Raw genomic sequence first — 13,036 nt, 5'->3', positions numbered from 1 at the left:
CAGGCAGAATATAGCCAAGTCCATAGTAACACACATCTGCCTTTGTCTCTTCACTCAGGGTCAACTGGAAAACTGCAGGCCAAACTCTTAGAGAACTTTCCAAGTCTGTGACTCCCAGATTACCGGTGGGCGTGTATCTGTACCAAGGCAGGGATCTTGGCTTCCTGATGGGATCTCTACTGGTGCAGTCCATTTAGGGCTTACAATATAAACCTTAGAAACGAGTATAACTGGGTGTCTGTTGAAGACTCTGCATTTCACTGAAAATACCAGAATACTCATGCATTTTCCTTGTCCTTGAGTTTTCCTATGAAAGAAATGAATTTTGTTAGATTTGAGTTATCGAGTCATTTATTGTGTACTCTTCGATAGTGTTAAATAAAACAGCACACCAAAAACACTATATTGCATTAAGTTCTGGTTATTAATCCCTTGTCAGATGCACAAATTGGAAATATTTTTTCATATTCTGCAGATGGCATTGTGATTAACAATGGATTGTTTTTAAATTCACGATATTCCGTCTTCTTTTACTAACTATGCCTGAGTGTTATAGAAAAGAAATAGTTGCTAAATCTGGTAGTGGGTCTGTGACTTAATTATCAGAATCTTATTGTGAATGTGGGTATGATTTTTTCCCCACTTCATACTGATTTAACTTGTTCTTTGATTATCCAATTCCTGTATAAAGATATTCTGATTACTCTTAACCCTTCCTTCCCACACCTGCCATTTCTACCCCTTCCTACAGGTCCCTCTTCCACATTCCTGATTTTAATTTTTGTGACACAGACTTTAACCAGGGCTGTTGTGTGACCATGCCTTTGGAAGTATCTGTTGGAGCGTACTGGACTCCTCGGTGGGCACGCAACTGAAGACAGTCACCACCCTTCCCGGGGAACCTATCAGTAAGCGGTAATTCTGCAGGGAAGGTTAAGGCTCCATGAACCCACCCTCAGTCCATGATTGACTCTTGACTGCCCCAATCTTGTTCAAGCCCAGTGCAGGCACCTGCAGATGTCACGTGCTCCTGTTTGCCATAGCTGTGTTTGGCCCTGAAGACAGCATTTCCCAGCCCTCTTCTCTGTCTTCCGGCTCTCACTGTCTTTCCGGTCCTTCTTCCCTGGGCCTTAGAGACTGTGGTTTAAGAGGACTGTTTAGGTTTTAGCTCTCAGTCGTACTTTATTCTCAGCAACTTGAGCAGCCATGAGTCTCTGCCTTCATCACTGACATTGACTGCAAAGACTAGCTTCTCTCATTAAAGTGGAGGGCATCTTTGGCTTATGACTTTGAACACAAATCTAGAGTGTAGGCTTGGCACCTTGTCAATTTGATTGAACAACCGTAATGAGCCTCTCCCACCACATACACACACACACACACACACACACACACACACACACACACACCACAGGCCTATAAAATCCCCAGCAATGGTGTTTGTTTCAACAAAGTTTGTGGTATGAAGCATATCCTATGAGAGAGCGGTTGTCTACCCCGATAAAAACTGGGTCACCACTGTACAGTGGGCACATCTTGCCCATCAGGTGGCCTTTGAAGTGTGTAGGGGTCACAGCTAGGTATGACTGCTGGTGTCTTTTCTCCCCAAACACCTTCCATAAATAGCTCCTTTTTGTACCATGGGAGCTAGCCAGCGGGAGGAAGCTTTGAACTGAACACAAGCTTGATTTCTGTATGTATATCTTGCAACCAGGGTATGTGGACTCTTGAGAAATAGGGTATTCCAGTCTAATTCTGGTGGGCAACCAGGAGGAATGGCAAGAACTGACATTATTTGGTGGGCTTCTGGGGCTTTCCTACCTAACAGCTAATAAGAACATATCCCACACCTGGCACTGGATATGTGTGTGTTTGTTTATAAACAATGGCTGCTTGTAGGGGCAGCATTATCCAACCAAGCAAGGTATCTCTCTTCTAAATCGCTTTTTTTTAACCTGCAGTATTTGATTGGCTTACAAAATAATAGTTTTCCATCTGGCTTTTACATGCGTCTTCTTTTCGGCTAACCCTCCTTTACCTCCCTAGCCCCTCATTCCCATCCCTGCTTAGACCTTTCCGCCTCCCAGATCCCCCTCCCCATCCCCCACCCCTTAGCTTTCATATTTGCAATGTCCTACCAGCTCCCCTGACAATGGTCCCTTTCCAGTTTCCTGGATTCTATGGATGGTCCTTGTTAAGCACACACATCTGCAGATTCAAAGCTAGGATCCGCATCTGAGAACATTCGACCTTTGTCTTTCTACGCTGAGGTTACCTCACTCGGTATAATTTTTTTCAGGTTTATCTGTTTGCCAACCAGTTTCATGATTTCACTGTATGACCCAGTGCATTAATGAAATCTAAAAACCATGTGTGTGTGTGTGTGTGTGTGTGTGTGTGTGTGTGTCACAGTTTCATTGCCCGTTCATATTCTGGTGGACATGTGGGCTGAGTCGTTCCCTAACCATTATGAGTAGAGCAGCGGTAAGCATTCATGAACAAGCATCTCTGTGATAGCGTGTACGACGCTCTGTACATGCCCTGGAATGGCATCACTCGATCGTATGCACGGTGTGTTTCTGTCTTTTTGAGGAACTGCCACACAGACCTCCATCCATAGTGGCTGAATCCATCTATACTCCTACCAATGATGAACAGGGTCTCTTTCCCCGATCATCAGCATCTGATGACATTTGCGCACTCAAGCGTAGCTATCCTGACCAAAGTGAGATGAACCTCAGTGGACTTTCAATCTGCGTTTCTCTGGTGGTAGATGATGTCAGGTGTACTAGCTATTCATATTGTTTATTTTTTATTCGGTTACAGCACTTGCTTTTATTTTGGCTGTTTTCTTGATGGCTGGATTTTTATTTACTTGCAGAGCCTAGATATTAATCCTTTGTTTGATGTATAATTGGTAAATATTTTCTCCCATTCTGTAGGCTGCTTCTTAACAAAATGGGGTGTCCTGAGATGTATAAAAACTTTCATTTTATAAATTGCCATTGGTCAATTGTTGGGATTTTTTCCCCAAGTGACTGGTTCTATTTGGGAAGTTCTTGCCCACACCTGTGTCTTCATAGGGAATCCCTACATCTCCCTCGAGAAATTTCGGAGTTTCAGGCTTTACATTGTGTCTGTGATCCAGTAGGAATTGATGTTTTAGTCAGAGTGAGAGGAAAGTTATCTGTTTTCATTCATCCCTGTGCTGGTTTTCAGTTGTTCCAGTCCTATTTGATGAAGATGCTGTCTCTTCTCTGTGGTGCATTTTTGGACTCCTTGTAAGAACTCTGGCAGCTGTACTTCCTCGGTCTTACATTTGGCTCCTCTTTTCTAAGCCATTGGCCTGTGTGTCTGTTTTTTGTTTTTTTTTTTCTTTTTGGGCCAGCACCGTGCTGTTTTTATTTTTCTGCATCTGTAGCATAACCTGAAATCAGGTATGGTAACACCACGACTGCACTCCTGGATTTCAGGACCGTTTTGTCTTTTATGTTTCTATATGAATTTTTGGATTGTTGTTCCATTTTGATGAACCATGGAGTTGCAGCTTGAATGGAATTGCATTGAATCTTTAGATTGCTTTTCAGAAAATGTCCATTTCCAAATAGATTCTTCAAACCTATGAGCATGGGACGTCTTCCCAACTTTGTCTTTCTCAATCCTTTTCTTCGGTATTTTAAACTTTTACTTGTAAAGGGCTTTCGTTTCCTTGGTTAAGTTTATTCCAAGGCATCATTTTGGTTTGGTTTGGTTTGGTTTGGTTTGGTTTGGTTTGGTTTGGTTTGGTTTGGTTTTTCAAAACAAGGTTTTTTTGTGTAGCCCTCGTGGGCCTGACACTAAGTCTGTAGACCAGGCTGGCTTCAAACTTACAGAAATCCTCCTGCCTCCTGAGTGCTGGAATTAAAGGTGTATGCAACCACCACCTAGTGGGTTTTTTTTTTTATTTTGGGGGGTTTTTTGTTTGTTGTTGTTGTTGGTTTTGTGCTATTAAGAATAGGATTTTCCCCCAATTTCTTTATTGGAATGTTTGTCCTTGGGATGATCTTTTTATAGTCATTTTGTACCTGTGACTTTTCTGAACATGTTAGCCAGCATAGTTGTCTGGAAGTCTTTAGGATCTCCTATGAAGATCATCATGTCCTCTGCAAGGAAGGGTGTTTTGGTTTCTTCCTTTCCTCTTTACAACCCTCTTATTTCCTTCTCTTTTCCTATTGCTGTAGTTAAAAATTCAAACACAATATTAAAAGGGAGTGAAGCGAACAGACCCTCATTTCTAACTTTAGTGGAAATGTTTTCCTCCATTTAACAGACTGTTGGCTACCTGCTTGTTGTGATAGCATTAACTATGTTGAAATATATTCCATCTGTGACTAGTCTCCATAGGGACTTCATCACGAAGGGATGCTGGGTTTTATTACATGCCTTTTCCACATCTGTTGAGATGATCAGGTGCTTTCTGTCCTGAGTCCAGTTATATATTAAATTAAGGTTATTGATAGACATACATGAAACCACTCCCTACAGCTCTGGAGTGACATAGGTGTCATGGCAGAAGATCTTGATGTATTCTTGAATTGAGTTGCAAGTTTTTTGTTTTGGTTTGGTTTTTTGGTTTTTGGTTTTTCGAGACAGGGTTTCTCTGTATAGCCCTGGCTGTCCTGGAACTCACTCTGTAGGCCAGGCTGACCTCAAACTCAGAAATCCACCTGCCTCTGCCTCCCAGGTGTTGGGATTAAAGGCTGTGCCACCACTGCCTGACCAGCTTCAAGTATTTTTGTTGACAGTTTTTGTCCCCTGCCCATGGGAAAGATTGTTTTATAATTTTCTTTTGTCGTGGTTTCTTTGTCTGGCTTAGCTGTGAGTATAATAATGCTGGCTTCACCAAAAGAGTCTGGAAGTGCTTTTTCTTCTCCCCATGTTGAAATCCATTTGACTGGCTCATGGGGGAACCTCTCCCTAACTTGTTCTCAGTTTAAATTTTCATTAACTTGTAGGTTAGTATCACCATATACCAGTTTCTATCAGCATGAAAGATATCAAGAAAGAAGCAATAGTAAATATAAACCTTCCTTACAGGTTTGCACAGAAGGTAAGTATTTGCACTTGGTGGCCCACATTGTAAAGCCAGTACTTAGGAGGCTAGGCATTTAGAACACTGGACACGTAAGACCAGAGAAGAACCTCCCCGTGATGTATTAATGTTGCAAAATGGCTGTCTACGAGCAGTAACCTATGAGTCAATGCAATCCTCATCAAAATTCAAACAAGGAACCAAACAGACTCATCAATAATGGGGAAAGCAAAATGAACAGATGTGCCATTAAACACATGAAAAATGTTAAATCTCACCAGTCATCAGAGAAATACAAATTAAAGCTACAAAGAAAATCCATCACCAAATGTCAGCCATTAAGAAACCAAAAAAGAAAAAAAGAAAAAACCACATGAGCCTGGAAACCTGTATTCAATCCCTTAAACCTAGAAACTGTGGCATGCGTGCCCCTGAACACACACACACACACACACACACTCTTATGAACACATGCTCACACCCATGAACACATGCACTCACGCACATATGCACACACACATAACCTTTGAAATTATTTTTATGAGAATAAACATTCGATTGAACCCCAATTAAACAAAATTCTATCCAGTTTTTTTTTTTACTTTTTGTATATTTATGTTTTATTTTATTTTAGAATTTATAAAATGCATTTCACAGTCTCACCCAGGCTGACCTTGAACCTGAAACCCTTCTGCCTTCATCTTCGACGTGCTAGGACTGCAAGTGTCCTACTATGCCCAACTATAATTCTATCTTGAAAACTTCACTCATCACATTAGTAAATATAACTTCTGAAAAACTGTACTCCAGTGTTTTATTATGACCTTTGTGAATAAAAAATCTTGAGTAGTGCATTTGCTAATACATTTATAGTGATTTGATAAGAAGCAAAATATTACTGGGCGGTCAATATTCTATATATTTCACGAAGATTCATATGCTCGATCTGACTTCAGTTTTATTGTTTATAACTAAATGCTTATGAAAACAAACCAATTGAAGCAGATACTCTGAAGATTGAGTAAGACCTAATATGTTTCACCAGGTACACATAGCCAAGGTTAAATGTCATCATTGCAATCCCACAGATAGACTCAGCTAGTTTGGGTTGGAGAGATGGCTCAATGGTTAAGAGCACCGACTGTTCTTCCAGAGGTCCTAAGTTCAAATCCCAGCAACCACATGGCAGCTCATGACCATCTGTAATGAGGTCTGATGCCTTCTTCTGGTGTGTCTGAAGACAGTGACTATATACCAACATACATGAAATAAATAAGTAAATAAATCTTATTTAAAAAAAGTTTAGAATCAGCTAGATTGGGACGAGGGGAACCTCCTTGTAAGACTTCGGAGTTTTCAGGAAGAAAAATGCCTTTTAAAGCAAAATCTGGTTCTAAGCAACTCTTACCGGTCTCCTGGGAATACGCTTGCCTTCCATTCTGGTGTTGTCAACTCTTATTAATATCTTTTCCTAAAAGTCCATAACTTCAGTTCTGTGTGATAATGTTTATATACATCTAGAATTTTTAAAACCTGTAGATTTTTCACAGCTACTTGACAAGAATGTCAGATGGAAAATGTCCTTACACTATTTGACATTTTCAAAGCCAACTAGATGAGCAGCTTTGGGGCAGTAACAAAGCTGAATGAATGCTTTTTTTTGTTTTTTAAAATGACCTGCAACTATGCGTCAATCCCTTGCCTTGCAATAGAGTCTTTTCTCTTTTAAAATGTATTTATTTATCTTATGTATATGAGGACGCTGTAGCTGTCTTCAGACACACTAGAAGAGGGCATCAGATATCATTACAGATGGTTGTGAGCCACCATGTGGTTGCTGGGAATAGAACTCAGGACCTCTGGCAGAGCAGTCAGTGCTCCTAACCACTGAGCCACGTCTTCAGCACCAAGCTGATAGGTGTTTTGATTTGAGTAAAGTGAAAGTGTGCGTGAAGTTGGCGCCTTCCGTGGAAACCTCTCCTGTGAGCGGCTGGCAGGCTGAGGCGCCCTGTGTTATGTTTTGTTTTTAAGGAGAAGCAAGAACCGGATGCAGAACAGGCAGCACCTACGTGGGCGTTTCTGCCTTCGACGGCTTCGGAGAGCCTTGGCTGACTAGTTGAGAAAATGCAGAAGATCTTGCAGACAGATGACATCACGGACAACCAAGTTCTAAGAAAAAGAAAGAGGAAACGGACAGAGACCGTGAACTCAGAAAACACAAACAGTGCCCAGGATAAAGCCCAGGTTGGTGTTCTGTTGCATTGATTTAATCTTCTTGTCTAGCTGAGCCGCAGTCTGCAATTCTCGGCGTTGTTTCTCGTTGTTCCTCGGCATTTTCTCCCATCTTCTTGTCCTTTTTAATTCTTTATCCCACCAAGGGATTATAGTTTCTGTCCTCTTTTTAAGGTTAAGTTGGAAACGTGGACAACAGTTTTCCTGTTTCATTTCAGCCAGGGCCAGATATACCATTGTTCAAATTTTGTTTTCTGTTCTAAAGATTATCAACTGTCTGAAAATACTTTTCCTCCCAAAATATTTATGGAAGTTGGTGTATTCCTCCCTTAAGACTTCCTCTTTGATTTTCTATCTAGAGCTTAGCTTATGACCGTCCTCAGCATCTCATTCCCGGCCTACCAACCGACACCTTCACTGTAATTTTATTTGTATGTCTTTATACAGTCACTCATTTGTACATGTTTATAATACATATAGCATGTAGTATTCACATGTCCTTAAACAGTACCATCTCCCTCAGACCCCCATCTCTGGCCCACTCCGTAAAGCACTGGAAAAGACAGCGTGCATATCATAATAGAAATCTTAATTTATTCCTGATTTTTTTAAAAAAGCATCACTCTCTCCAAAATTATTCATAATACTTGATATTATGAAATGCATATATATTGTTAAACAAGTTCTGTAGAGAAACAAATCAACATTACTGTCAGCTTATAGAGTCATCCACTTTGGGTTATTTTTCAGGCTAGAACAACTAAAATCCATTGATGTAATATAACTATACTCCACAGTATATTGATGTAATGTAACTATAAACCACAGGTTATCTCTGTATGACATACATAGGACAATAGCTCGTGGTTTAGAAATTGCTTGTTTGTTTCTATTCATTTGGCTATACATTATAAGATTGCATAGATTAAATGCATTAGCGATGAACTCTAAGTCACCAGTAATTTCCCTTCCAGGCATTTGACCAAGAGGGTCCAGGTTTGAACTCTCTACTTCATGTTCCCTGGGTCTCCTGGCTGTGCATTGTATGAGGAGTCTGCGACAGCCTGGAGGCAGTCTTGTGAATCTGTCGCTGTGGCTGTCCTTGTGTGTCTGTCTGTTCTGTCTTTGGGTGTCTGTCTTCTCTGCATGTGACTATCTGTGTTTATGTATGTCTAGTGTGTAGTTGGGATTTGAATCTGTCTCTGACAAAGGGCTTGCTCTGTGTTAACTGACCAGCACAGAAAGCATCACACGGGAATAAATGTGATCCTTTATAGAAATCTTTAATAGAGTTTTATAAGGGATTAAGCCTCTGGCTCCAACTGATCCCAACTAACCTAGAAAAAAAAGTTCTGCAAGCATCATTGTTTATCAACCAAAATCCATAAATGGCTGCTTTTAACTTTTCTGGTAGCTTTTACAAAGTTGCTTTTAACCTCTGTATCGGCTGCCTTCAGCAAATGATAGACACACATCACCTTGGGTCACAGCATGGTAGAGAACATCATTGAAGATAACAGATACTCATTAGCTTAGGTTGTGAAGTTAGATTACCTGGGAAATCTGGGGCAAGTGAGGTTGACGGTTACATAGTTCTCTTATTTATTATTATATTTATTTATTATTATATATAAATACACTGAAGCTGTCCTCAGACACACCAGAAGACGGCATCAGATCTCATTATGGATGGTTGTGAGCCAGTGTCTTAACCACTAACAAGAGTCTTAACAAGCTAACAAAAGTCAGTGTCTTAACCACTGAGCCATCACTCCAGCCCTTGCTTAAGTGACCTCAAGATGTATTATTAACTCTGGCTGTGAGGTCCAGCAAAAGTTTCAGTCTTAGAGCATGTAAACGAGAACATTTCATTGCCACGTAAGATGATTTTCTGAAGGTGCCCCCACAGTCAACACAGCCACAAGCAGGGCATAGGCCTTTTTGCATTTATACTTTCTTATTAATGCTACTATTAATATTAATTATTTCTGGTTTTCGTTAAATGTCTTATTGTAGCTTGCTGGTGTGGGCTTGAAGTTTCTCAGGAATAAACAAAGCTCCTGTTTCTGTGTCCAGAGGTGCTTTCTTTGGCAATTTTCTGTCCTCAAAATCTTTTTTTTTTTCCTGTCCTCAAAATCTTAATAGCTTTCCAAACTACATAATTCTCTTGGTTTCTATGGCAATTCAGTCCAGCCAGAGACTTTATTTGGTCAAAGATCCTGGGCCTGAGAAACTTCTTTCATTATGAAATCTTGGTTCAACTTCCTTTCTCTTCAATTTGTAACAGTTACCTAAAGGCCTTGAAACAAATATGGGAAGGTATCCCATGACCCCATAGCACCTCGTTAGATCGGATCATCATGAGAGATCACACAGGGAAGCTCTTGTGAAAACCAAGGTGAAAGTCTGTCTTCTGCCGATCTAGGGAAGTAATATGGATTGTTTCTCAAATCTTGAAGATTAACACTATGGAGGAACTCAGTTGATTTAAATTGCACCTTGCACTTTAGTGCTTCCCTATGTCTTCTTGCAAACTACTATCACCGACAAAGCAACAGAAATGGACCCAAATTCTCTCTCCAGCATCCTTGGGTGTGTAGTCTACCTTCATAGGCATTCTAGGTGACCGTTTTGCCAAATATCTTCTTACTAAAAGCCAACAAGAGCCAGTGGCCTTCCCCCATGCCACCCTGTGCCTTTTGGGCCCACACCTGGCCTCTGAGTATAAACAGGTGTCCTATTTTAGGTATACCCACTTATGTGCACCACATTTTAGACTTTTGTGACTTTTATTGCAAAGATCCAAATAGTGCACAGTAGCTTAGGGAAGGTAGAAAGCCGTCTCCTGCTCGTGTGCTGTGGTCTGCAGTTACATGGAAGCCACAGTGAAGAGGGCTCGCTCACACAGTTGCGCCATCTCCCTCAGCTCACGGCTTTGTCTCCATGCCTAGTACCTGCTAATAATTCCCCTCCCTCTCCCCCTCCCTTCTTCTCCCCTTCTCTCTTTCCCTCCCCCTCTCTCCCTCCCTCTCTTCCTTCCTTCCTTCCTCTCTTCCTTCCTTCCTCTCTTCCTTCCTTCCTCTCTTCCTTCCTTCCTCTCTTCCTTCCTTCCTCTCTTCCTTCCTTCCTCTGGTAACCTTGCCCAAATTATTTTCTTTCTTACAGAATTTTTCTGAAATTTGAAAGTAAGAATAAGGCCAATTATTATCCAAAGAATTCTTGTCAAAACAGACATCCTTCAGATTTTGAAATACCGTACATTTATATTTACTCAAACACATCATTTTCTCCCTAAGAATTGGACATACAATGAGAGTACATTAGCTATGGTGATTTTCATGACAATTGTATCCATGGTGTCCGTATCCCTACAAATTCACATATATAATGAAATACACATTTGTGTGTTTGTGAGCGTTGAATGTACATACCGCAAATCATACAAAGGTGTGGCCACAGTTTCCTGTGACCGATCTCACCAGGCTTCTCAATCTCTCGTCCTGCTTGATAAGAACACAACAAAAACAAAATCCAGTGAAGCACCACAAGCACCAGCTCGCCATTCACGATGAAACCTCCTTCTGATGGTCGTTAATTTAGTTCAGTCACTCCAGGATTTAAGCTTCAACCAACCCTACCTTCTTACCGTCCTGCACTCTGGTGTTTTTCTTGGGGAGTGGCCCAAGTGTGAAGGAATCATCTCAGCCTTGGAGGAGAGCTATATCTCTTCTACCAAAATTCTTGCTGTCCCTGCCTAGTCCCTAAGTCTCCATTACCTTTCCTGATGAGCCCGTCCTCCCAGGCCCTTTAGAGATTCTGGTGGTCCCATCTTCCATAAGACTCTAATACATTGTATAGTAGTCTCTTGCTACATCAGTTCCCCAAACACTTGCCTGACTCCTGACTGCAACAGGAAGACCGTTTGGATTTTCTAGCTGCTTTGCCTAAAATCTGGAGAGTCTGGATGCTGATTTTCATCCATTTGTCCAAACATCAGTTTGATTGTCTCTGATCTGTGGCCCAGAGAGGTAGCCTGCTACCCTGAGGTCATGTGAGACCCAGGCCCTCCTCAGGTACTTGAGAACACACAGAAAACAAGCAAGGTGTCCTGTTTCCTGCTGCTCTGCTGTCCCTCCCTTACGTGGATGTTTACCTCCTGTCTCCACTCCTGAAACCTTTCTTCTAAAGAAGCCAGTGAAGGAGGATGCAGACATTTGACTTTGGTCTTCTGAACTTCCTGCTGTTTGTTCTCTGGGTTCCCTGCTCCAAGCACCAAAATCTCATAGCGTGAGCTTTCCCGGTCTTCCTTCTCTTCCACTCTCAGATTAATTTTTGAAGAACCTTTATGCTATAGGCATCTGAATTTGATCTTTACACATGGCACTTTACACTGAAAATTTCCAGTGATATGTACAGATACACACACACCCACACACACACCCCCATGCTGGTTCTAATATATGTGTGTCTGTGTATTTGTGTATGTATACATATGTGTGCACATATAATCTTATGTGCACATATATATGTATATGTACACACATGTCACTTCCAGTGTTTTTTTTTTCTGAGTCTCATCATAGTTTGAGACATTTTCAATTACTGCCTCACTTGTTGACCTCAAAAACTGTTTCTCAATGGCGAATGTGAGCTTCCTTTTGGGGGGCTCTGTTCCTTCTTTCCTCTGACATGATAAACCACAGAATTAGATCTGTGACAATCTCAAGAGAGAAACTGTCAATGGAAGCCACAGAGAAGGGAGGAATAAGAATGAGCTACCGGCAAAGAAAAGCCTTTCGCCTGCTGCCACGGTAACAGAGATGGTAAAGTGCCTACTGTGTGCAACACAGTATGAGATTTATACATATCAAATCCCAAGCATCTAAAATGTATGCTCGGGGAGAAGCAGCTTGGGAATAGAAAAGGAAGAAGTCCTCTGATGCACACAAAGCAAAGAGACACTGCTCTTTGGACAGGGAGGCTGGGGAACAAATACTTTCCTTTTCCTCTGGGTGCTTAGGTAAAAAAGAAATAAACTCCAATAAAACCACTTCCTGTCTTCAGCTAGCACCCCCTCCTCTGCGTGCTCTAGATGTAGTCATATGCAATCTTGCCTATATACACTCAGTCTCCTCCCTCCCCACCACAGGGTTTATGCCAAGCACATGCCAAGCAGCCACTTTGCCACTAAACAGTGTCCCTAGCCAGCTCTTTGAAAAAACAAAGCACACACATATATGAATATCTATTATATATCATAGATTATATATTATGTATAATATGGTTTCTAAATAATTCATCAGTCATTTCAGTTTCTCATTTCTGTCTCTCTCTTGGGGAGGGGTTTTCCCTATGTTGTTTAGAGTGGCCTTGTTTCCCCAGAAACATCCTCCTGCCTCAGCTTCCAAAGGAAGTTGTTTTTCCCAGTCCCAGCGGGCCAGCATCCCCGCAGCCTTGGTTGAGCAGATCTCAGGGCCCTGCTGAGCTGCCGGGCCTCTCTGCCCCACATCCCAGCTCCTGGGCGTCTAGTTTTTAACCTCTATTTTTTGGTAATATTGACTCTCTCTGTGTTAGCACCAAACTGGATTATTCTGAATTTTTCATAACACCTTGAATTTATAGAGGACATCTCAATTTCTGATAATTCTTTAAGAATTCTTTGGCTATCCCTGGCTCTTATGCATACAAACTTACAGTCAATTTCAAACTTGTATTAGCATTGCAGTGACTTAA

General features: G+C 41.3%; 1 protein-coding gene across 3 annotated transcripts in view; it reads left to right on the top strand.

Moving 5' to 3' along the window:
* Positions 1 to 13,036, top strand: part of Bend6 (BEN domain containing 6) — a 59,132-nt gene that overhangs the window by 21,434 nt on the left and 24,662 nt on the right. For all 3 annotated transcript variants that reach the window (XM_052192863.1, XM_052192864.1, XM_052192865.1), the window contains exon 2: positions 7,103 to 7,315. In XM_052192863.1, coding sequence (XP_052048823.1) covers positions 7,196 to 7,315 — 120 coding nt within the window. In that variant the 5' untranslated portion in view covers positions 7,103 to 7,195. The remainder of the gene's footprint in view (positions 1 to 7,102; positions 7,316 to 13,036) is intronic.

Source organism: Apodemus sylvaticus, chromosome 9 (assembly GCF_947179515.1).
Source record: "Apodemus sylvaticus chromosome 9, mApoSyl1.1, whole genome shotgun sequence".
Lineage (NCBI taxonomy): Eukaryota > Metazoa > Chordata > Mammalia > Rodentia > Muridae > Apodemus > Apodemus sylvaticus.
The sequence above is the reverse complement of the archived record's forward strand: the minus strand, read 5'-3'. Positions and strand labels throughout refer to the sequence as shown.